We start from the raw sequence: 26,302 nt of genomic DNA on the forward strand, positions 1-26,302 counted from the left end.
ATGTATGTGTGCAAATGATGGTGATGATAAGCAGCCGTCTTAAAAGCAGATACCCATTTCTTATCAAAGGGAATCCACTCAGGTCTTAGTTTTGTAATCAAGTTTAGATTGACTCCACAAAAGCATATATAAAGGGTATGTTTCTGTAAAATCCTGTTTAAACATGATGCATTTATTCACAAAGCAAGTACTCTTAAGACATTGAATTTGTCCTTGTAAAAAGACCATTAATAAGCATGTAGAACAAAGATGGTACCTCAGTAGGTTACTGAAATATAGCCTGTCCTGTGGGAGGACAGCAGACAGTTAGGAGCCCATGAAGATGCTGTTGGTAAGCAAGGAGTCTGAGCTTTTGCAATACTGCAATAGCAAAATTATAGCAAGTACAACGAAGTAAGAAGTGAAGATGTAGGAGACCATGGAAAATACCTGACGGTTTTGATCGTATCAGTAGAAATCTTGAATTCCTTGCAACTTCCTACATTCTCCTTCAGAGCCTTTTTACAAGGAATGTCAAGAGCTGTATGTTTTCATGTGAATGTATGAGGTGATTGTTTCATTGAAAATTGCTCAGTTAGGGGCAGCCAAGATCTTTGTATAACTCAAAAAAAAGATCTTTTATTCTGAAATTACGTAATATTTGGGTTTCTCTGAAGAATACATTGTTAATAAAAAGAACTAAATAAATAAGCACTCACTCTCCCTAATTGTTACATTTGGTTGCTGATGCATAGTCTACCTTTTTTTTTCCATACCATTTGAGAAATATGTTTTTCCCACTGATCTTTCCAAAAGGCAAGAGTAATGCAAGGGAAAATCTGAAAAGAGAGGATTTTAAATATCCCTTTTTTCAAATGAAAAGACATCTACTTATTTAACATCTGTGGAAACCTATTTTACAGAAAAAAAAAAGGACTTCCCACTACCTCTGAAGTTTGTTATTAATGAGAAGTCACATGAAATAACTGTTCTGCACTCTAGAGGTAGTAGAGCTCAACTCGAAGCTAGTGTAATTACTGTAATTTGAGTGAATTTTATTATCTATGTTATGTTTGAAATTCTCCACGTAAAGTCAGGATAAAGCATTATCATGGCATTTTTCTTAATATTCAAATTACCTGTTGCCATGTTTTGTAATTCAGAGGTCCTTTTGACCATCTGGATATTTGTTTGCATGAAAATTGATTATATACTTCAAAATTTTATTGAAATGTTTTACATTTAAGATAATGCTTTTGCTGCTTTCTCATGACATAAATTTATGAATTAACTTGTGGTTGTGCTGGAAGGGAAAGAAAGCATATTATACTCTCAAGAAGCCAATACACTGCCTGAAAATAATTCTGTTTCATGAGGTATATATTACTCATATTGAATATAACGTAAGTTGATTTCTGCCTTGTTCCATTTCTTCCTTATCTTCAGTCTCCCAGTGATAGGAAGGAGTATTGGAAGTCTTGTTGCAAAGGAGTTTGAAATGTACTTTTTGAGGACCTTCTGTTTGTGATGGATTTTGTGCTTGCTTTCACTCTTTACTCATTGTATTTTGTGTGTTGGGTGTCCTTTGTTTTGACTTGATGTGAAATATGAAGGGAGATAGAGTGGTACCAGTGTGCAAAGCAAAATTGGGCCAGTAACACCAGAAAAAAAAAATCCCAGTACATTCTGGATAAATCATGGGTTAATATCAAGTTGACTAAAGATTTACAATTTCTATTTGAATCAATAAAGCAAGGGTAAGCTTCCTTGGCTATAACCTGATTCCTCAGGTAATACTGCTGTTGAAATCAGTGGCATGTTTTTACAATTGTTGCCTCTTTCCCCTTTTTAAGACTTTCTTGTTCTTTGTTATACTTTATAACTGCCCATAGCTTACATGCACACAAAATACATTTTTGTCACTGTGATAAAAATAGCAAATATTCTCCTATTTAGTACCAGCCATGTCACTACTATAATGCTTATTAAGTAACATTTTAATCAATGTGACTGGCAATTTGCCAGAAAGAAAGATTAAAGGTTTTATCCTTCGTATGCTCACTGAATTTTGTGTTCTTTTTGGATAGTGATTCCAGAGTTCATTAGTCAAGTAAATACTGCATTGGAGAGCTTAAGCAAGAACGCAGTACATCTGTTTGATGATAACCAGTTTGTGGATGTTTCTAAGAAGGTGTATGATACAATTCACAACATCAGATGCTCAGTCATGATGATTCGGGTAAGTTTTTGAGTTGTTCATTTAAAATGTATTTCTAAGATAGTTCACGATATCAGTGCATTCTCGGGAGAATTCAGAACTATTTATGTCAACTATGTCCCAAAACTCATACCTAGGTTTAACTGATTGGTGATTTTGGATTACTAGGGGACACACGATTCAACTCGAGGAGGCTGAATCCTATTGTACGGAGAGCAAGAATGACAGATTAGAATGTTGTAGAAAAACATGTTTTGCTTATTAAGCATACTCATGTATATTTATTTGATTGATAAAAACCTTGTCACATCATTAATGATCATCTTGTGGCTACAAGCCCAAGTCTCTCGTAGCTCTGCCCTTGACCTTACCCAGTGGAGCGTATGAACAGAGAGTACATGATGTTGTGATCCTGGTAATCTCTTGCTGAATTTCTGCCAGGTTCTACCAGAACACTGAACAGCCTGATGTCTGTAAAACTGATAAAATCAGTGTACTTATCCTAGCGTATATTCTGTAGTTCAAGAAAACACTTCAGAACACCTTATTTATAAAATTTGGAACAGAATTTTGTCAGATACAGCATTTTACCACAAATACTTTCAGTCTACGAATCCCATTTCAGGTGATAAAAGATAAGCACCGAATTGCAGTATCTGTAATTTCAGTAAATTTTTTGAAGATAAAAAAAAAAAAAAGTAATAAAAGCACAGATACATTTTCTGAGAAAGGTTTTTCAGTTTGGAAGAAAGAAATAAACAGATTATTTTAAATATAAAATACATTACAGGCTAATATGGAAATTTTTATGGACTCTTTTCTTAATCTGTTGCAATGCATAAGTTTGTTCAGGAGGAATTAAAATGTGCAGAATCTTTTAAGCATATCATCCTTACTGCAATTGTCAGTTAGGAAATTATTTGTATACTGAAGGAAGATCCTGAAACACTGTTACATGGTTCACTTCACCGATAATGATTTTTGATTCGTTGCCAATAAATTAGTCTTAAATGATGCTGTTTTTGAATGATTGTCAAATATATATATATATATTCTAATTTGTTTGTCATACATGTCACCAGGCATAAAAAATGAGATAATGATTTAGGTTAGCTGGAGATTTCACTAAAGGCTGGCCTGCTTGTCCTGTTCAGCACCTAACTACATGAAGCAAGATGCCACCAGTAACATCTAATTTCATTGTAACTGCCTGAAAAAAAAGTTTTATCACTTTGCTAGTTTTCAATTCTGTATCATTTTTATTTTCATTTGTATTTCTTAATCCACTTTGGTGTTTCCTAATCCTATTCGAATTATATTTGGTTTCTACCACATGTATTCAAGGAAGTTTCATGTGTCTGCTTCCCTTCATTTCATGCGTGTCACTTGTTACTTTTCAGTAGACTGTTGTTGTTAAACCATCTTCCAGATGTTCACTTCTCATGTCATCCTGCCTTGGCAATGAAAGCAACATCTTTGCTTGCTGCTCTTTTAAACTTTGTACGTTTTGAGAGTAGTGCAAGCTGGAAACATTTCTGCTCAAGAAAATATTTTTGGTGATGTATTCTCACAAACACGTATTTTAAAGGATGTAGTTCATCTGCCAGCTGGGGACTTTTAAAGCCTTTCTTTGGTACCCCTCAGGAGAAGGAGTTTTATAAACGTTACTTGAAGGGTCAAACAGGAAAGGCAAATGTCTGCCAAGAACGCTTATGTGAACGTCTCTGTTATTGTAGTATGTATCATTAGTTGAATTGTGAATGCTTTCATGTTCTCTGTAAGGGAGCAGTCAGTCTTTGGAAATGGTAAATGAAAGTGCAGATTCAACTGACTAAAGTTTGCCTTCTTCACACTTCAAGTATTCTGGTAGGTGGTCTCAAACCAGATTGGAAATGATAGTCTGTTAGGTCTCCTGTTCTGTTCCTGTTTCAGTGAACATAGCCTAAGAGTTTTTGTTAGGATGTCAGATTTTTTTTGTAGATGAGTTAAGCTTCGTGTAATACCTGCATTGTTCATCCCATCTTAACTCAGTGACTAGGATTGTTGTGCATTTGTTGTTATTCTGTTTTGTTTTGAGTATTATTGTTTCTACCTGTTCGTCAGTTAGATCTGAATCTTCCATAATCTTCCATACATCCAGTTGTCTTGGGTTTGAACTCCAAGGGATGTCATTATGACTGATCCATCCCTTACAAAGTTTTTCATTTTGGGAAAGTGTGTTGAGGAGTGTAGCAAAGCTTTATTTGCAATCTCTGCAAACACACACTCATCTGAAGGTAACTATGCGTGTGTATTTTCACAATCCTCTGTGATGTGTACATGTATGTGTACAGTCACTGAAAAAAGAAAATGTTACATCCCGTGCAGTTCTTTCTGAAGCATGAGAAGAAAATGCTTTGATCTGAAGAGACTGTAGATATACATAATACATAATAAGCGCATGTGTAAATGTGCTGCGGAAGTACCAAGTCTGTAAAATCATAAGTCACTGCACAGTACTTAAATGCACACAGTACTTAAATGGACAGTATTAGTATGAAGATTTCTATCAGTGCTGTCTTCCAGTTCTGCTTTGCAAGTGCAACTCGATAAGGCAAAATAACCACAAAGTATCAGAAATTACGTTGTTGGCTGCACTTGAAGCTATCGGTAGCAAAGAGCAGATACCCTTCCTCCTCCTCTGAAGTGAAGAAGTTTCAGCCAATTGGATAACAGCCTGCCTCCACCTGTATTGAAACTCCCATTATCCTAAACAATATATATGTATTGAAACTAATGTGGCTTAAAGTGTATTCAGCTGTTTTTGGATGCGTTCATCAGTCCAGCAATTGTAAAGTCATGACAAAAGCTCAGGAGATTGAAAAAAAAAAAAAAAACAAAAAACAGTTTAATTCATTAAAAAGGACATTTGCAGCTTTCTCTTTCATTAATAACCATTTTTCAGAGACTGTCAAGAGAGGGCTTTTTTGAGGTTTGGTGAAATGAGTCAACTACTCTACCATCCCTTGCACATACATACTGCCAGCACAGAGAGAGAGCTGGGAAAACCCTGGTTTTCCTTTTTTGAACATAGATTTGTTTGCATTCCATATTAGATACATTCCAGACAATGTCAGTTCCATGTCAATCTGCTTATAAGAAGCTTCAGTAAATCTGATGTTTATTCAGACCTAAACTGTTACTACAGCAGCCAAGGTGAGGAAATAAAAGCATTCTGGGGCCAACTTGTAGGGGCTTAAAGATAAATTGCAAAAGAACAATGTGCTGCTGATTACGAAGGATTTCAAGACTTGAATCAAGGAGAGAAATCATTGATCAAAATATAATTGGGAAATGGAAATCAACAAGGACACCGATTCGCAGGGGGGTATTTTTCAACATCAAAGTAAAAGCAGTAACTTACCAGATTGTTTCCTCAGGAACATTTCAAGCATGTAATTAGACAGATACTTTTTTTTTTTTTTTTTTTTTAAATAGAGTTCATAACTGTCAAATGCTTCCAAATACTGTTACTATTGCAAATTATCAGATATGCCTCTCAAAGTCCAAGCCTAACCATAGATATATAAAACATTAATTCCAGTTCTACAGATATAATGTGCATAACACTTAAGAGCAACTAAATACTGGACTGTGTGCTGCACTGATGAGCTCTAATACAAATGCCTCCAGAACTGCAGGATACTTCCTTTAAGATGTGTTTCATTGTTTCACTTGCAAGGATGAATTCCTTCAGTGGTAGCTGTTGATTTGAAATCATCAGGTATCCAGGGCATATAGCTGCATGTGCTTGTTAGGGTACACAGTCCTTGGTCTTTTTTTTTTTTTTTTTTTGTTACTCTTTCAGCATCTAATGTATTTATTTTCTAATTGTAAAGGCTTTGTGAACTTAACTCTGCACAGGAACATCTGGATACTATATTAATCAGAATATTGCTGTTATGGAAATAGATTATGGTAGGTAAAAGAAAAAAGAGGAGACAGGTTGACAGTTGTTGAGATAGTATTAAATTTTGCATGATGTTAAAACTTCTTTTTAAAAAAAATAAATGGTTCTTCTATATGAAAATGTCTGCGGTATAATATGAGACATCTGGATTGAATTAACAGCTAATAATATCCCATTAAACATAATGCAGATAGGTAGCCAAGTAGCAACTTGAAATGAATATTAACTACTGATAGTTGAAGCAATAATAAAGTAATCTTAACAGAAGTACATGAAGAGGAAAAGAATTCTCCAGGTTTCATGGAGTAGAGGGTAAACATGTAAACTGCTGTGAGTTTTCCAGAGAGGAATAAGAAAGAAAAATGTTCATAGACACTATATATGCTTTTGGTGATCTGTGTTCATGGAAACAGTGAATGAGGAACCTGTATTTCCTAATATTATGAAAGGTGAAAAATATATTTTTAGATTGCAGTTCTTGTCTACTATGTTACTTCCTTCACTTTGACACATTTCTTGAAAATCTTTTCTGCTGAGTGTGTATTCCATGTGCTGTTTCTTTCAGAATCCTAGCATGGAGATTGCAGATTCCATCCGAGTTTACTGTTTGAGTGTTTCTCTTTTTTTTGATTGTACCTTTGTTAGCACTGGGCAGCCATTCTCTGTGGCATGTTGAGCATTGTCACCCTCAAAAAAATGAGACCAAGCATTCAGTTTAGTTTTGCATCATACCTAGATAATTCTATTTCAGCTAGTTTCTCGCTATATTCCTAGTCCATTCCTTATCTTTTTATTTCACTAGCTAATAATTCTTTAACCATGGATTTTAATTTCCTTTGCAAAATCAAACTCAATTTAGATACACTTTCAGGTGTCTGCAGTATAATAATATGTTTTGTCTATGTCAGAATACCCTTCAGATAGGTTCCCTTTTTCTCCTTCGACTGCAAATTCTGGGTAGTATTGCACGCCATTTTAAAGAATTTTAAGTGTTCATCCATAACAGAGGTTGTGAGCTCTTCAGTCCACCTGATTTCTCTCATCACAGCAGACTTTGGTCCCATCTATCCAGCAGAATTGCAAGAATTTTTAGAACATGGACTTCTCAGAAAGGAAGATGGCAAGTGATGAAAACCTTCCTATCATCCTGTTTCTCTTTCAGCCAGTTAATGTCTATTTTAAATTGTACCTTTGCTTTTATTAATGACAGAATTATCTTCCATGTGCCGTGTTTTCTGTTTTTACTTCAGTAGTAGGAACAAATCAGATCCTGTCAGGTGCAGCCGGTAGCACATATGAATTGAGCCTCTCCTTAAAAGGTAGGGAAAACAAAGCAGGGACACTACTGAGAATATGACATTTACTGCAGTCTTACAGTTGTTTGTTTTTCTAAGAGAGCCCTGAGACCTCATAGCAAGGAAAGATAAAGAAGAGTTCATATTGTTTAGATAAACTTCATTATTGTTTGTCTGAAATTTATGAGTCATGTTAACTCATTAGAAATACATCTTGGTAATCTTGTTAAATACTTTTTTCTTCATTTTTCAATCCCTACACGAACTACAGAAGAGGAAGAATTTGTGCAGCAGTAGTGATCAAGGCAGTTGGACCTGCATCTCTCATCACATTCTTGTCATTTCTGACCTAATTAGATCTGAGCTGACCTTTCCTTCCCTTAGCTCCTAGTCAGCTTCCCTGTCTGTAAGTGGGGACTTCCTTTTATGTTTTTGCTTTTACCCCCTTACACACTAGGTATCCAGTATAGATGTAGTTAGTGCCAAGAGAGGATTTTCTACCCTTATTTAGGAAAAAATAAGCTCTGTACTCATTCCCAAGCAGACACTTCCATGCCTTACCTTCTTCAAATGGTGCTTTTCTTGTTTATACTATCAGGCATGTCATCCAAAGATTGATGTGTCTAAATGTGATGTGACTGAAGAAGGATATAGTAACTGATGCTCTTTCAAAAGGAGCCTGGAAGTGCCTGTTGTTCGTTCGTGACTGTTTTAACAGAGACACCTCAGTCTGGCAGAAGTCCTCCTCAGCATCGTTTAGCTTATGTTTTAAGACTTGGTCAGTCCACTGAGCTTGCCAGGGGCGTTATTGTGATCAGTAAAAGACAGTATTTTGTGGACATGCTTAGAGTCAGTGCCATTCCCTCCCATGTACAGGTACGTGCAGTTAGAAAAAATGGACTGACAGATACAGCACATCCACTGCCCTTTCTAGCACGCTGACTGTCATAGATAGCACATGTTTCTTCGCCAGCTTTTAACCCCTACTCTGCTGTTGCTGGTTTAGTAACACAAAGCTGCTTAGAAACCATCCAGTGAAGAGGGGCACTGGCAGTGTGGGCTTTCTGAAGATGTGTCTGTGTGTGATGTGTAAGTCATCCTTCATTTCAGGAGTCAGTACTGGACATTTATCAGTAGCCATTTGAATAGTGGGGAAGTTGCATTGCTGTAGAGTTCAGGTACATCGTGTGGAATAGAAAATACATTCACCCTAAGAAAAAAGACTACTTACCTCTTCCATACCTACTGCTTTTTCAGTTGTGTTTTAGAGATTAATCCTGATACCTTTCCATTTCTGCTGAAAAGGTACTGAAGCAGAACTGTGCCAGTTCCTCTTTTATATTCATGGAGAGTGTCTGAAGATTATACGTGTGCACTGTTGCGAAAGGTACTAATCTAGAAGACTGTCTATAACTGCAGTGCACTGCAAGCGCATATGCCAAGAGGGAATGAGACAAACAAAACACATTTCAAACAATACTGGGGGTAAATTATGGCCTTTCTTGGCTTTCTTATCTTGTATGTAGGCAGCCTGTGACAATTAGCTGAAAAGATGTCCCCTCTTTTGCCGTTTTAGCTGTTACAGTTCCACACTTCATCCCTTGGAAGACAGGATGGGTGCATGACTAGCAGTTTATAGCATAAGAATGTACTAGATGATGTAACTTTATTAATTTCTCAGGGAAGTGATTTCTATTCACAGTTGAATGTTATTAGAGCATTTCTGGGTTCTGTTCATTGTGTTTTTGGGAGCTTTTCATACTAAGCAGAAAAGATACTGTTACTGGGGATTCAGCAATTCTAACACTTGTAGAGCAGAAAGTTTGCATCTGATATGCCCAAGATTGCTAACTAAACTTACAGAATGAGCTGCTGAGGCCTAAGATTAACCTTCTCATGTTTTGTGTGTTTTGCTTTTTTCCCATTGTTTTGGGTTTTTGTTTATGTTTTGCACTTTATTATTTTTTTATATAATCTCAAGCCTTTCCTTACATACTACAAAAACAAAAAAGTAGTGTTTTGTTATCTTCTCCAAGTCACTTGCAAAAAAGTAGTGTTTTGTTATCTTCTCCAAGTCACTTGCATTTAAATTTGTTTGCTTACCCTTTTGACTGGTTTATGTATTTAGTCTGCTCACCTATTGCCTGTGTATCTAAAAGCAAACTGTGAAGAATTACTAAGTTCAGCGCCTTTTCCCCCAGGTTTAGGAAAAAAATGCAGCAATGTATAGTTGCCAAATTGCTCTTTAAAGTAGGATGGATTAACTAAAGCCCGTAGGGTGTGGTAGTTGCCAGGTGGGCCTGAAGTTGGAGGGACACCTGTCCCATTCTGAAGTTTGTATCCTGGGTCACATAAAAAGCATTATTGGGGAATGTTACATTTGTGCTCTAGAAACCCTGTTTATTTGGTTTTAAAAAAAAAGAAAAAAGTAGTGAGTAGTGAGTGCCAGCGAGAGATGCTGGCAGATCAAATATGCATGTTTGCAAGTAAAAGCTTCTTGAAGCTGGATCTCCCTACCCCATTACTTGATTTTGTGGCATCTCATGACAGAACCACCAACCTGGAAATAATGTTTTGTATAAAGCTAACTTAAAGCTCTGTCCCACACAGCTTCCATTTTATATGTTAATTCATCTACATATACATCTTAAAAAAAAAAATAAATGTTCTTTACCCCACAGTATATCTGGGAAGTCATGTCATACTGTGGAAATACTTCCTTGTTTGTATTTACATCTGTATTAGCATCATAAACTCAGTTATCATAATTATGACTGCCTTGCAGCTGCCATATCAAAATGCTCTATACTGCAACACTTTTGGGACAGAGTCCTCATACATTTCAGTTTAACATGCTGTCATTTTATTAAATGCTTATCTCCGGTTATTGCAAGGTCAGTTTGTGTTCCCAAATAAATGAGGCTGATTTGCGTTTTCCAGCAAACAACTACACATAGCATTTTGCCTGAATTTCAAGTTTATGTACCACATAACAAACACTCAAGGGTCTGATTTTCTGCCACTTTCATTTATTTTAAAGCCTTTAATATCTTCCACAAATCAAATGACCATTCTGGTTCTCTGTGCAATTGTATTACTGTTCTTGTTGCTTAATAGAGCAAGAAGCTGTACAGCAGCATATCTGTAAATAAACCCTACTCTCTGGTTTTCCTTGAAAGTTTCATCTCATCGTCTTGAACGTGGGCAAGTTGTTTACCTAAGAAATGTCTGCAGAGTTTGGAGTTGTTGCAAGTTCCTACAATGAATATCTGCTCTGAAAAGTTGATGTGATTTCATAATTATTTTTAAAACTTTGTTAGTACAAAAAAAAGGAACGTGATGAAATTTCTGTTTTTATAAACAGATAGTGAGTTCTCAGGTAGGGAGAGGGAGGCAGAAGAGGAAAAAGTGGATGCTCAGCCTTTTAATTTCAGACATTAGAATGGAAGCCGAAGCATAGATGCATTATTTCACCCAAGGAGAGATGGTCCTTCTCCTCCTACATCTTAGGTCCTTTTGGCTTAAACCATTGAGTTCGAGTCAGCAAGTTTGTTGAGATTTTTTGAACAAATATGAACAGAAACTGTCTGTATTTTGTACTTCTACATTTCTGCAATTTCAAACTATCAAGTTTTAACCTTTCAGCTTGTTTTACATCCTTCAACTGCTGCCCTCGCACCCATGTTCCAGCCATTACACAGTTCTGCTGCTTTCTACTTTAACAAATAAAAAGGGACATAACTCTATGCTGCAGTTGGAAGTAAGAGTTGTATTTAGGCCCCCATTACTTTATTCACTAACAAGGGAAGATAACACCCACCTCTATTCATTTTTTGTTACTTGGAGAATTAGAATATAATACTGATCATAAAAAGAATAGAAAATACATTAATACATTTTTTTTTTTGTAGAAGAATGTGTGAGTGGGAATGATGCTCATTTTTAGTCTTCTCTATCTTGGTTTGTTTCACTTTCTTCTTCTTTTTTTTTTTTTTTTCCTTTTTTTCCAGAGAACTTTCTGATTTTAGGTTATGGGTTCTTTTTATATATTAAGTTAATATGTAAAATTAGGTAGGTAGGAGAATAATGGTTGCCCTTACTCCTTTGTCTAGCTGTGAGAAAGCATGTGATACTGTCATTGTATGTCTTGCTAGCAATACCCATATGGGTCTGCCTAAAGATTTTCTTTCCCCTGGAAAGCAGCAGCTCACATTTATGTATCATCCTGGTGACTGGTTATGACTAAGTGGAAGTACTTAGGACTGTCAGAAACTCACCATCGTATTTACCACATTCATGCCTTTACTTCGTGTTACCATTTACTACTTTTTCATTATTCAGGACTCTTTTCAAATTATTCAAGTTGTGTTATTTTATTTTATTTTTCCCCCAAAATACTGTGGTTAACTGAGCCTCCTTGTGAAGCAGGAAATCCTGCCTTTGGGATTTAAACTTTCGGAAAGTATTACAGTAAAAGAAGTTGGCTCAAAACAAATGTTTTAACCAAAGTGAAGACTGAAGAACTGCCTCCTTCTCTTACGTTTTGGTCTCTTTTGCTTTGTTACTGATGAAAGTTTCTGGTACTCTGAAAGGGTAAATAGTTTCTTTTTGTGCATTTTTGGACTTTTAAGAGCCTGCATTTATACTGGGTGACGAAAAACAATTTAATGTAATGATCTGCTTGCATAAAATCACAAAGAATAACATGTAGACCTAACTGAAACTGGCTGAACTAGTTACTTAATAGACTTATGCAAAACAAATCTGTGGGTAAACCTAGCTTTTTTTTTCAGATTAAAAAATACTTCAGGTTGACAGGTGTTGAGATGAACTTGCTATCACTTAAGCCTTTCATAAATGACGTTGTCTTGTATAAGTAAACTTAATTAGCTTAATCTAGATATAGCTGAGTCTTTAATTTGTCATTATGACAACAGGAATGTAGAATTGATGAGGCAAACAGAACAATATGGTGTGCTAAATCTTACTTAGAAAAGCAAGCTATTTGCTACTTTGCATGCAACTACCAGACTAGTGTACTTCTGCCATCATTTGTTGTGGTGGTCCTGACTGGTTGCTCTCAGCACATGACTGTATGACCAATCTTCCCTTTTTTATTCTTTTTTTTCAGTTAAAATATTATTTTCTCATATCTGCCTTTGGTTTCCATTTTTTAAAACTTCAGCTAATGGCAAAGACATGTTGTCTGTTTTTTGTTTGTTTGTTTGTTTAAAAAATGGCTTTATGGATATGTATAGAAAACACGGTGAATGATTTCAGAAATGCAGATACAGGGACCAGTGCTGAAAACAGTCAGCTGCATACTGTATCCATTACAGTTGAAATGTGCAATTATCCATCCTGGCAAATCTGCATTGTCTTCTGCCCAAACTCTACAGCCTTAGGCAAGGCTGTGAATTAAGAGCTTTTCAGCAGCAAATTGCTGCATGGTTTACCATCAAGTCTCTCCGTGCTGAACTTTCTGGTTCAGATAGTGAAGCCAATATGCTTTGCACAGGAATGGATGGCGTGAGCAGTTCAGAGTTGCATAATACTACAAATTGTAGTTTTTCCCTGTTCAGGGATTAAATTCTATTGCAAGTGTGTTGCATATGTTTATGTATTTATTGTTCAAAAAATTATCCCACTCTTTCAGGAAAATAGAACTTTCCAGAATGGATTAAGTAGCTCTAGTTTTGTGCCTGATTGGAAGCTTAAGCACAATGCAGTCTATTTTCTGGAACATTAAAATCTTTGCTGTGGGTTATTTCTTACAACAGGGAAAAGCAATGTGTATTCCTTCCTTGCCACTTGGTGCTATCTAATGTAAATTAGATTCCCAGAGAAATGGAATGAATATCATCCTGTTAAATGTGAAGGACTGCATTTCTGGAGCTAAGAACTGGGAGACAGCAAAAGTGTTACAAATCACATCTATTTTATTAAAATCTGCATCTCTCCACACGTTTCACTGGACTGTGAGAAATGCAAGCCTGGAAATGGAGATTGCAGTCTCTCAGTAGGGTTAATAGCTTAGGCTGTGGTTCTGACTCTGAAATCAGCCTTGTCAATGCTAATGCCAGTTCTGGCTCAGAGATCTTCATTACTCAGTATAGATCTGGCCATGGATTCCTTTTACTGATCATAAATGTCAGTACAGTCCTTGGCCTGGTTCAAATTCCTCAATGCCATTATTTTCACTGGAATCATTTCACTGGTAGGATGGGCTGTCTTAGCATGAAGCAGAAAAGCGATGAGGTACATTATAAATGTTTTCAATAGTCAACTAAAAGGTATTTCAAAATCAATAGAAATTAGCTGTGTTCTAGATTGTCAACTCAGTTTTGATAGAATAAGAAGACAGCAGCAGGGCTGTAGTTTGGTATTCTGTGCTCTGACATTGGGGTAACAGTGTAACAGTCCTGTTGTTGACATGTCCTTGGTGGTGTACCAATGTGAGGGTGAAAAAGGTTTGGGTAGGATTTGTTTTACCTCTAATAGTTCTTTGCTTTCTTTATAATTCCTTTGCAGTCCATAGGTATATTTCAGTTTTTGCTGCTAATCATACCATTATACCTTCCTTTTCTCTCTCTCTCTCTCTCTTTTTTTTTTTTTTTTTTTTTAACTTTGCATGGCAACTTGAATCACACCAGATTATTTTCTTGCAAGGATGCTCACAGAGCTAGAATGCAGAGTGGTTAAAGGGAAGTAGGCATACCAAGTAAGGAGGCATGGTAATAACTGGGAGACTGACAGAAACAATGGAAAGAAATTCTTTGGAGAATTTCAAACAAATCCTTCACTCAGCTTGGTAAATGGAAGACTGTATTTTTAAGTATTGGTACCTGAAAAAAATCTGTAGAGATTGACAAACCAGATACTATCTAATTATCTGGGAACCCCTGGGACTTAAAGCCCTGTTCTTAAAAAGAAAGAAGGGATGCTCCATTATATTCAGTACCAACAAAGCATATTGATACTGAAGTGAAGTGTGTCGCAGCAAAGGAGTACTGTGCATCATCTAGTGAATGGATTGTGTTGAAATTGCATCTTCAGAGCACTGTTCCTTCAGTGTAGCTAAACTATTAGTTTTTGAGGCTCTCTTACTGTTCAGTAAGTATACCAAGCACTTCAGTTATTAGGAAAGGAAGCTGTTGATTGCCTTTGTTGGGGTTGGAACCTCTGGACGATGGACTAATAACTGATTTCTGAAATGGAGCCGATCTCCAGTGGAGAAGAAATGAAAGACTGTGTCTGCTTACAAGTTGAGCTACCCTTTCTTGTTTCCTATTTCGTTACAATAATACGGTCCTAAACCTCATGTCTTCCAACTTCCATCATCTCATGCTTGACTGCTTGATCTGGTTATCATTTATAGGAAATTTGCCAATCAGAAAGCAGATGACTTACCTTAGGTTCTTTTTATTTGCACAAGGGATCCGAATGAAGGACTTACTGTTTCCTAGATGAGATCATCATTCCATCTGATAGTTTTGCTGCTGTTTTTTTATTGTTACTTCTGTTTATTTCTTGTCTATGAAACTGCCCCATTCATTAATATTTTTTCTTTTTAAATTTATAATTCTAGGACTGGTTTAGACCTCTAAAATTTTCTTATGTTTCTCAACTGGTAGAATGACATCCAGATTAAATTTTAGGCTGTCTTTATTTCATCAATAAAACTCATCATTTTCATTTGATATTTTCCATTCCAGAAAACTCATAGCAATTATTAGCTATTGAAAGTAGTATAGAAATAGTGACTTAGTTTGGACATAATTTTGGAAAACACTATACTCAAGTCTTAGGGATGAGATCATTCCTTATCTGTCCTCGTGAAGCTCTCGTACTATGGGTTAAAGAGATGACTAGACATCATTAACTTGAGTTTCTTTAAGGAAAGAGAGGATTGCAGTTCAGGCTCTAAAATGTGCTCATATTTTGGGGCAGGTACTAGATTTCATACTTTTTCTCCACTCAAATAACTGTTCTAGTCATGAAGTTATGCTTGTGCCCTTTCTGGACTGACAGATTTTTGACACATTTGTCCTGTTTGTTTAGAGGTGCACAGGTGCAGAACCATTGCCCTGGCTGACTTCATGGTTAAAAGGTGAGAGATCTCTTCAAAATCAGCGTTCTGAGCTGAGTGAGAGGAATACAAGTTGGAAGTAGATGGAAGCTACAACAATCCAAGTATAAGAAAATATGATCTATGAGGAAAATACTGAATGGGTTAGTCTTCATCAGCCTAGTAAAGACAGCAAAAGAAGGAGAAAGAAGGGAAAGATATGATAGCCATTTCCCAAAATGTAAAATATTTTTGCACAAGAACAGCTAAAATCTGTTTTTATATGCTCATAATGGATAGGAAGAAAATGAATAATCTTTGATTACATGGGGGAAGGTTCAGCTTAGACATTAGGAAAAACAGTTCATAAATGAGAGAGATTTTGTTCAATTAACATGGGACCTTGTGTCTTTTCTTCACAGTTGCTCATCTGTTTTTATCTATACCTATCTGTGTTTGTAAATGACAGATACAGTGAATATCTCCCATTCCATTTTCACTGGCCAGAAGAAGCTGTCAAAGATGCCTGCATGTTACTTATTATTGGCACATTATGAAAAATATGCAAAGGGGAAATATATGAATAAGTTTCTCAATTGATGTGTTGAAGGGGAAGGTTCCTTGCTACCTTCTTTCATAAAAGTTTGTTACGAAACCTTCCCAATTTAGAAAATGATATCACTGAGTATTTTCCATGCACTACTAAATGCATTAGTAATGGCAGTGCATGTAACTGAAACGCTGTTGTTGTATGGTTCTCATTAGCACCTCTAAAAATAGCAACCAAATCATCTAATAAATGAAAGTACAGGAACAACAAGGCCTGAAATAGTTAATGTTCCTTGAGGGGTGTTCTTTAGTTTTGTTTTTCAATTCAGTTTTACTTGGAGAACGTACTTAGAGATGGACTATCAGCCTCTTAAATTGGAGTCAAATTACTGATTTGTGACATGAAAGCAGGTTTGCACAATGATGTACTTAATGGGTTGTTTAGTTCCACCTCAGCTGACACAGATCACTCGGTTGAACAGTTATTGGTTACTGAGTGACTAAATGTGGGTGAATGCATGTTACGGGAATCAGAAACCTCTTGATAATTAAAATCAGGAATGAAACTAATAGATTCACAAGATTCACAGCTAGGGCACTTTTATTTTATCCTTCTCTGGGACATTGGGATGAACATCTGCTAAAACTGAAAAGTTTGCATTTTGATAGGAGTTTACAGGTGGGAGTGCATGTGAAGGATGACAGTGAGCAGTAGCGATGCATTCAGAATTGGGCTTTGCGTTAGAGTCTGCATTGTTCTAGTTATGCACAAGGTTTTGATTGACAGGTTCATTCTGTGCACCTTTGTTTAAAACGGAACATTTTACTTGCAGGTCTGATAGAGAAGGGCGCTTGAGACTCAGGAGACTTGAACAAATCTTCAGGTCCTAGATAATCATTTCATCTACTCCAGTTTGAGAAATACAAAATTTCATCAGAAATCTTTTATTAAATGATATACTTATCTATCCAAATGAATTACTATTACTTTTAGTATCATTATTTAGCATAATTCACTTAACTGAAATAGATGGGTTAGATATATTGGGCAAAAAATCTTTAATGCAGATGCTACTGTTGCTCAGGCTTTATTCATATGCTAAATCTAAATTTGTAGTATAGAAAATTCAAAATTTCACATGAACTTCTTTCTTTTCCTTTTTAAGCACTGAACACTCAAACTTCACTGCACCTTTCTTTAACATACTGAAGTTTTTTCAAAAGCAGTTTCAATTTTTATCTGCATTTCATGTGACAGTCTGCCTTGAAATTGGGAGTGAGGCTTTGGGAAATACCCTTTTTCATGACAAATGGAGCCTTCTCAGGAGGAAAGGAAGGCTGTATCACATGTTTATGAAGCTAAAAACATCATTTCAAGTCTCTTTTCACAGATGTAAATTTATCTGTACCCTATCTTACTACTCTCTGTCACAAAGAAGAATCACTGTGGAAGTCCATTAGGTGAGATGAAAAAGCAAACTAAAAATTAAAGGAAAGCCATAAAAAAGCAATCAGACATGAAAGATGAGGAAAGAAACAAAGCTACTGTAATATAAAGCTGATCAGTCTTTTACTGAAAGTACCTGAAATCTGTGACTGAATCTAGTTAAGTGGATCTTAGCATCATCCCCTGTGCTCCAGCGGACTCCTCAGTCCCTTGCACAGGACGTCAGCTAGTTGTGTCTTGGAAACCTCCCAGGACAGACTACACAATCTCTCTGGGCAGCTTGCTTCCCTTTTGGGCTGTCCGCATGGGAAAAAAAGGTTTTCCTTATGGCCAAGCTAAACCTCTCTTTTTCCAGCTTATGTCTGTGGTCTTTCATCCTGCTGCAGTTCTCTTCTCTTAATATGGCCCTCGTAAATCTCTCTGGATAGCGCTCCTGCCCTTAGGCATACTGACTGGTCCTTCAATCTGGTGTCATCTGTAAACTTGCTGAGTGTGCACTTCATCACCTCCCACAGGCCTGTGCTAAGGATGTTGATAAGGATAGGCAGGCAGGGTACAGCCTATGAATCCCATGAGCCTGACCATGTGAACGGTTCTTAACCCATATAGTTGCTCGCCCACTCGAATAACCACACTTAGTTACAAAACCTGGGAGAGTGAAAAGCCTAAAGGACATCCAGTGTTCTTCCCTCATCCAGAAACGTGGTCAGTTTGTTATACAAGGCAATGAGGTTACTGAGGCATGATTTATTTGTGGTATATCTATATTGACTCTTAGCAATCACAGCTTTGTCCTTCATGTGCTCAGAAGAATGTTTCAAGAGGAGTCATTTCATGATTTTCCCAGAGACTGCGTGATGCTGAGCATACTTCACTTCCCCAGCTCATTATTTTGACCTTTTTTGAAAATGGGAACTGTCATGAAATTCTGAAGAACCAAAATGCAAAGCATCTGTTTTGTTGCCTTTGGAGTTAGCCAGTCCTACAGTAATGATGTTTTAGAGTCCTTTTTAGTACTCACAGTTGTGATGGAGGAAACAAATTCTATTTTCAAATGTTAGAGTAGTGTTTAGAAATAAAAGTACTCTATTTCAAACACAATTATAAAATTGTTAGGCCATATATAATTTATAAAGTTTTCCTGAAAAAACGGGAATGACTATTGAATTGGCTTTTCATTCTGTCTTCAAGCAGTATAAGAATTATTTCCATTATAAATTAAATGTCTTAATTAACTTCCCACTAGATGGAGCAACTGTATGTTGACCCGGACGAGGAAACAGAGAATGCATTTTCAATAATAAAACTACAGATCACTTATGTTAAAAGCTAATACCCTGTTCCTGTTAATTATCAGTTTTCTGAGTTTAAAATGGAAACTTCAAACTAATGTGGTGGAGTTTTTATTTAACAAGCATAAACAAGCGGTATGCTGACTGGAGCTGTGTATCAGTTGGCATTGGGTTCAAGGCAGGGACTCTGGTTACAATAGAGGTGTATCATTGTTATAACAATGATTACATTTTTCTGTTGAAGGAGGTACCTTCTGAAGGAGGTCAGTTTCCAAACTTTCTAGATTTCAAAAATACCTATATGCTTACAACAGCATAACTAGCTCAACATTTTCAAGAGTAAAACTCTCCAAGGTTCTGTAGGCATTATGTGAGAGTGGCATACCTACCAAGTGCCATCAGTGCTTCAAGAGGTACAGCCAAACTCAGGGAAAGAGAGAATGAAACCAGAGCTGCAGTGCAGGTTTTCAGCAGAAGGGGTGTAACTATGGATAGAAAATTTTGGGCTAAAAGTGCCAACTTCTTCATTGGTGCAAAAGCTTCACTTAAAACCTTTTAGTTTAAAGTGAAAAACCCTGTGCTCACACCCTTCCTATCTCTCAGGCCAGTTCTTGTGAAGACCGTTATCCTAATGTATTCTCAGTGAGAACTAAAAACCCAGGAATTGTCACCTGGTGTCAGGTTATTGATATATCCATCAGTTTGTAATGGTGATAAATCTGACCTTTTTGTCCTGATATCTTGGAGTGGAATATTGTAAATTGGCTAATTGTTAAATGAACAGACAAACTCGAGGCATCCAGTAGTAAGGTAACTTGTGTCCCTTACTTGAAGAGTTCACTGTATTTATTATTTTTTAAACCTCAACTTCTTACCATGCAACTTGATCTTTCTTGTATTGAAAGTACTTTCATCTCTCTGTTTTGAAGGTCATTATTTATTCTTACCACTTACAAATTACAAAACTGTTGGTTCTTTGCTGAAGTTTCTGTTCTCACCACTAATATTAATGTGAAATTACAGTTTAGATCGATAAAAAGTGCACTATTTTCTCTTTTAGTAACAGCAACTGTTTATCACCTGCATTTGAAGATAAAGTACCTGTAATGTGTACAGGTTATAGCAGGATAATATTTTTACTCCTACTTGATGACAAATGTATTGACAGCAGTTGTTAAAAACACTGCTACCAAAGTCTTGATCTCCAATTTAATTAATAATGTTAGCTTTATATTCCTAATTTCTCAAATAATATGCAGTAGATATTTTTTAAGAAAGGTTCCAAAAACAGCTTTCAAGAATAGGCATACAATCATGTTACAAAATAAATACGAAAGTTAGTATTTATTGTAGTAGTGAGATGCCATAATATTGACAGTTTAAGAACATAGGATTTTAATTTGCCCTAAAATAATGTGCTTTTTATTGTTTTCAAGTCAATATCATTTTATCAAAAATCTGAAAAGTGTTTTTAGTGAATTTGAAATAAGAGACCAACAGTTATGAGATTATTAATGAATTGAGCAGGAAAAATACATAACGCTTGAAGTTTCTTCTTCCTCAAGTGTATCAAAATTGTCAGTCTGTCATCTGGCAGAATTAAGTGGGGGGTAATACTGGTATTGTGAATAAGAAACAAAATATTGAGCATTATCTAAATATTTGTGAAGGGGACATTTGCCATATATTGTTACATTGAATAACATAATTATTGATGTGTTGAAATTTGCAAATATGGGCATTAGTCACATTTTCAGAGTAGAACATACAGTTGTTTTAAACCTATTCTGCTCTTAGTGAAGAACATAATAGACTAAATTCTGACCCTAGTGAAGTGCATACAAAGCATTTCTATTTGCTGCTGTAGTATTACTTACCACAAATAAATCTGTATTTGCACTGATATAATACAGAGATTGCTCATCAGCTCAGTCCCGATGAGGTGTTAGTCTGCACTGATGTTTGATATTCATTTGGGAAAAGTAAGGACTGAGTGTGAAGAGACTGACACCAAGTAAGATACATTAAGAGAGCATATAATGACAGTTTAAAGGTCAATATTTAATTGAATGTTAGGTAAGTGGAGATAGCTTCTGTGCTTCCATTCCCATCATGATGCCTCTCTTCATTTACACTGTATACCTTGAGATTTTAGACTTGGATCTGCATTATTTTTTAGCATCTGAGACTCTTTATTTGCAGGATTAATGTTTCATGAGTGTATGTGACCTTTAAAAGTGAATGATCTAGATAAAGTTATGTGGACAATCACTTTTGAGGAGGATCTGCATATAAAAATCTGTGTTGGAGAAAATTCTCTAAAAAGTAGTCATACATGTTGTTCTACAAACTTGGATTGAAAAGCAAATAAGCCAAAGAGCACAACCACATACAGTTTAAAAGGACTGGCAGAGATCTAAAGCCAAAAGCCAGACTTCAGTTTTATTAATTACTCCCTGTAAAACTCTAGTAGTTAAGCAAATGTAAAGGTTTTGCACCAGAGGCACGACGGTTTGTTTTACAGATGAAAACATGAAGGTAATGTATAGGTGGAAATCACCCACGTGTGATGGTATTGACTTGCTATTGCAGCTTTAAGTTGTGTATCAGCTAGGTGTAAAAATCATCAGTACTGTAGAATTGGCTATAAATATAATGTAGAGTCCTCAGCCTGAGTCCTTGGAAGCAAAACCAGTGAGAATACAGATTTATTAAAAACACTGAAATGTGGAAAGGAATACAAATTTACTAACTGTGCAACATTACAGCAGGAATAACGTAATCATAGTATTAAATATGTAGGGACGTACTTGAATGTGCTTTTGTGCGGGTCAACAAAGGCTTTTTGCAGATGACCAAAATTTGTCAGAATTTGGGGGTCAGGAGGTTGGGGCAGGTGTGCCGTGCCCCTCTGCTGTGTCAGACACCTCTTCCATAGCCTTATCTGTAAACTGCTCAGGCTTCATCTTAAAATAGATTTCTCCCCTTTTCCGGTAATCCTAGGGGATATACTAGTCAAGAAGTTTGTTCTTGTAACCACCAGAAACCTTTTTGCTTAATTTTCCTGTTTTGAAACGATCTGTTTTGAAACCTTCTACTGCCATGTCTCAGCCACGTTTATAGCTTCTTACTGACCGGATTCTTGCACAGAACTTAATTTTTACATCAACATTCTTCCTTACATTTACTGGAGGTTCCTTACTTTGTATGTCTCAATAGTGAATTTGCCACTGATGTCTTGTATTTGTCCTGTCACTGATTACATACATCCAGTCTTCCCTAGCTGTCACTTAAAGTCTCGGAGACTTCTGTTCCTGTCAGAGATTCATCTACCTAAATATTCAACCTTCAACTAATTGTACTTTGAAATTCCTTCTATGCTTCTTATCCCAGTTCTCAAGCTCTGCTACTCTTCCTTTATAAAAAATCTGTTTACGGATATTACCTTCTTTCACGTTACTAGAACTGGTAATCTATACTCTTAATGTAAAAGACCAGTTCAAACATGCAATAACATTTTCTTAGTGTAGAATTCATAATGAGGCTTTAAGACCAACCAGGAGTCACGTTATGTTAAGTTTTCACAATATGGAATACCCAGATAGCCATGTGTTCTCACATGAAACGGTTATGTAAGTGGATATGTGTGTCATTTAGTAAATACTGGATCATGAAAGCAGTATGAACAACTGAGAATTCTGTTTTGAATTGTATAAAATGGGTGTCAAGGAGATAAAATGAGTATTTCCATTTTTATCATTACTATTATTTTAAATTTTTGATGCTTTTTGTGTCAAAATGAGTATGGTTCATCGTTTGTGTTTGAAGATTTCATAAATCAGAGCTTTCTTCTCGAAGCTTGTGTCCTTTAATGCATGGATATGTGTTGTTACGTTTATCATACCAATAGTTAAAAACCTGCCAAATCTGGACTTCGGAGGAACCAGTCCCAGTGCAGCTGGAAGGACATCTGTGTTCTACAGCTTGCAGTTTTGAAAGTGCTGTGTCAGATGAGTTAGGTAACAGGAACATGGTAACAGCTTTTTGTAGCATGGAATTCTTACTAGGTCTAATTCCAAAACAAAATATGAAAGACTTTATGACAGTGAAAATCCGTGCCTGGAAATAAAATGTTTCTTTTCTGCTTTACAAGTAAAGTGTGTCCAGGTGGGTGTATTGTGTTCGTTTTTGCCCCCAAAGTTGACTGCCTATTTGCTTGAGCATACATAGGCATATTTTTCACGATCAGCATTATATTTCTGTCAACTAGAGTTTGAGTTATTTATTTCTTACTGTACTATCTTACTGAAATTGCTGTAATTTTGTTCAGTGGGTGAAATATACTTCTGTGCTTTGAAGTACCGGAGTGCTACTTAAACCTTGTTTCAAGGCTGATGTTGAAGTCTAGTACTGCATATTCCACCTGCTGGCCACAGAGGCACTTTCCCAAATGGTACGAATGCGTGCAGGTGCATTTGCACAGTTTAATGCAGGTGCATTACAGTGATTTGTATCTAAAAAGAAAATAACAGAATGGTGTAGTGCCCGTCAACAAATGTTGTTTAAGTATAATCTGCAGTAAAAAATAGAAGGTAAGAATACATAGTGATTCTGGATTTAAAAAAATACATTTGACATGATTGAAAATTAGGTAAAAGTAATGATGACTTTCATTTTTTTTTTCCCTACGTGTCTTATGGAAGGCTTATTTGATGGTCAGTATCTTTAGATGTTTCTCTTGGGACTTCAGGCTTATGTGAAATGAAGAATGGCACGATTTCCTTGTGATTGGAACTTGAGAGTTCAAGCTGGTAGTAGATCATCTAACAGCAGATCTGTCACTAGTTATTTATTGAGTCTGGGCTTTAAATGTGAATTTGGTTCTTAAATGTGAATCCCCTTAAGACAAATGAAAACTTACTGGGTACCCTATTGCATTGTCAGAACTAATATTAATTTTTAAATAGTTTGTAATTCTGAATTCTTTGTGTGCTTCATTGTGTACTGTTTTCTTAGTATGGTTAAACTTGCTTTGAATGTTTTATTTAGCATCCCTTATAAAGCCACGTTCAACACACTTTATTAACTAAGTTATTTATGGTAAAACTCAGAACCCTTGCAAGGAGAATATGTTGGTAAGTAGGAGGGAGGAAATAAATTTGAAGACTTGAATCATACAGAATATGTCTCTTGTCATTTTGAGTTGATTTGCTCATGTATTATTGAAGAAATAAGTATCCAGAAAATGTCAGCAGTACAGTATGTACAGTACAAACAAGGAGACCAAAATTGCTTGTGATTTGAGCGTCTCACAGTTACATTAGTACATTATAGTGGGTGTATTAGCGTTTCTATACAGAGAAGAGACAGTAGAACAAACCTGCGCATCCATTCTGGTCGTATTTTTTTTTAAAAAGCACATTTGCTAGCAGCAATAACAGAAGATTCAAACAAAAAACTTCCCTAAATGCCAACTTTAAAAGTCAGTGCTTTAATTTAAACATGGCTATTGTGAACTAGTTCAAAGCTGTCTTACAGCTTTTATTGGTTAGCATTTAGTAGCCAGTGTAGTTCTACAAGACTTGTGTGTTTTTTTTTGTCAGACATTATCTTTAAAATCGTTACCATTAAAATGTTTAGTATCAGTACCAAGTTTCCTAACCATAAGTGAGAATAACCTATTCAACATTTTTCCCAGACACCCGAGGAGCTAGAAGATGTATCTGACCTTGAAGAAGACCATGAGGCACGTAGTCGCACAAGTGTTCAGACGGAAGGGAAGACTGACAGGGTATGTATTACACCACTGTATTTAAAAAATAAGTTGATGAGGGGAATAATGCTATTAGATTATTACTCCTATGAAACCACCTAAAGTCATGCAGTGAATCATGAAAATCGTGTTCAACTCCTAATAGATTTCTGAAAATGTGTAGAGTGCATAAAACTGATAGGTATTACCTGAGAGAGAAAACAACAATGTATTTTTATTATTAAATTAATTTACAAATACACAGTGAAAATGTAAATTAAAGAGAAAATTCTTACTCTTCTGGATGAAATTCTAAAAGGTTACAGTTTCATCAATGTGTCTTCTTCTAATAGAGGTTAGGTTAATAAGGACTTTTTGTATCTGGGTCTTACCTGTAGCCTGCAAAGCATATTAACCAAAAATAAGCTCTATGTGTGAGAAACTGCACATGCACAGAAAAAGAAAGATGTCTGCAGTCCTAGCCATTGCAGTGCATGAGTTACAGACTTGTACTTCTGTGAGTTCTCCTGTGAATCTATTCTATAGATTTGTATAGAAAATTCTATTTTACTTGATAAGTGAACCCATAAGGAAGTGTGCAAAACTTACTGTAGCATTTGGCAATTAGATCTAGTATTTCTGGAAGTTCTGAATCATGTTTTGCTGTTCGTATAATCATTTAGCCTTAGGAGTACAATGCATTACTGGTTATTCTGTACATTCACACATTTTTAAGAACCTATGAATATTTCGAGTAGCAAAAGGCTTCTTAGTACAAAATTGACATACATAGCAAATGTTAATCTTGTCTATGTTTCAATTTTATAAATGTTTCAGCAAAATCATAGACTGTTTGCAACTTCTAAAGTTGAAAGATCCCTGGGGCCAGAAATGTGAATTTTATGACTTAATTGTAGAATACCTAGAGCAACAGCAGATTTCTCACATTTAATTTAGTCTAGTCTACCAAAATAGAATTTAGAAGCAATAGAGCTAGTTGGAAACCAACAAATTATTCAATTAAATAACAAGATCAATAAACCAGGATTTTTATTTACATTTGTTTTCCAGCAAACTTTCACAAACACGATTATTTTCTTTATTGAGACCCTAAACACTAATCAAAAATTTGAAAACAAAAGCTGTTCTCTTGCGTTCCATTTCTTATTTTAAAATCAGAATGAATTCTGAAAAATTAGGTAAGTTATGAATGGAAACTGTGGTATTAGAATGGTGCTTGGTTCATCTTTTAGAAACTGCTGTCAGTTTATAATTTCAAACCATGTACATACGATGAGTAAAATTAAGTCAGTATTCTCTAAAAAAAAATGTTGATTTTATTGGCTGTATTCCATTTTCAAATGTAATTCCATGATACCTTTTGTACTTCTTGAGGCTACATTAACAAATCTGGACAAAAAAGGCTTTTGTTGACAGGGGCTATGTTAAGAAGCAGTGTATTTAGTATAGCTGGGTATTTAATCTGTTTTCTCCATGAAACAAGGGAAAACTTATTTACCTTTTTTAAGATGTGCATATCAATTATGTGTTAATTAACAATCAATTGATTCTTAAAGCATATGGCATGCAGTGTAACAAGTATGAAAGATTATTCTCACCTTTCAGGGTAAAATTTCAGTTGCCAGTTAAGAAAGGCAAACTTTTCATTCAAAACATTGTCCCTATGAGATGATTTGTTTGGAACAGGTACAGATGGTGTGCTGAATAGTTTCATAAATATCCCATAATGAAT

At 35.8% G+C, this 26,302-nt stretch overlaps 1 protein-coding gene across 19 annotated transcripts in view; it reads left to right on the forward strand.

The window, feature by feature from the left end:
- CTNNA3 (catenin alpha 3) overlaps nucleotides 1-26,302 on the forward strand; it is a 477,233-nt gene that overhangs the window by 381,010 nt on the left and 69,921 nt on the right. For 18 of the 19 annotated variants that reach the window (XM_068687731.1, XM_068687734.1, XM_068687729.1 and 15 more), the window contains 2 exons: nucleotides 2,067-2,218; nucleotides 24,496-24,588. In XM_068687731.1, the coding sequence (XP_068543832.1) occupies nucleotides 2,067-2,218; nucleotides 24,496-24,588 (245 nt within the window). The remainder of the gene's footprint in view (nucleotides 1-2,066; nucleotides 2,219-24,495; nucleotides 24,589-26,302) is intronic. The other variant, XR_011098146.1, reaches the window with a different exon arrangement.

The sequence above is a fragment of the Anas acuta genome, chromosome 7, assembly GCF_963932015.1.
Source record: "Anas acuta chromosome 7, bAnaAcu1.1, whole genome shotgun sequence".
NCBI classification, from domain to species: Eukaryota; Metazoa; Chordata; class Aves; order Anseriformes; family Anatidae; genus Anas; species Anas acuta.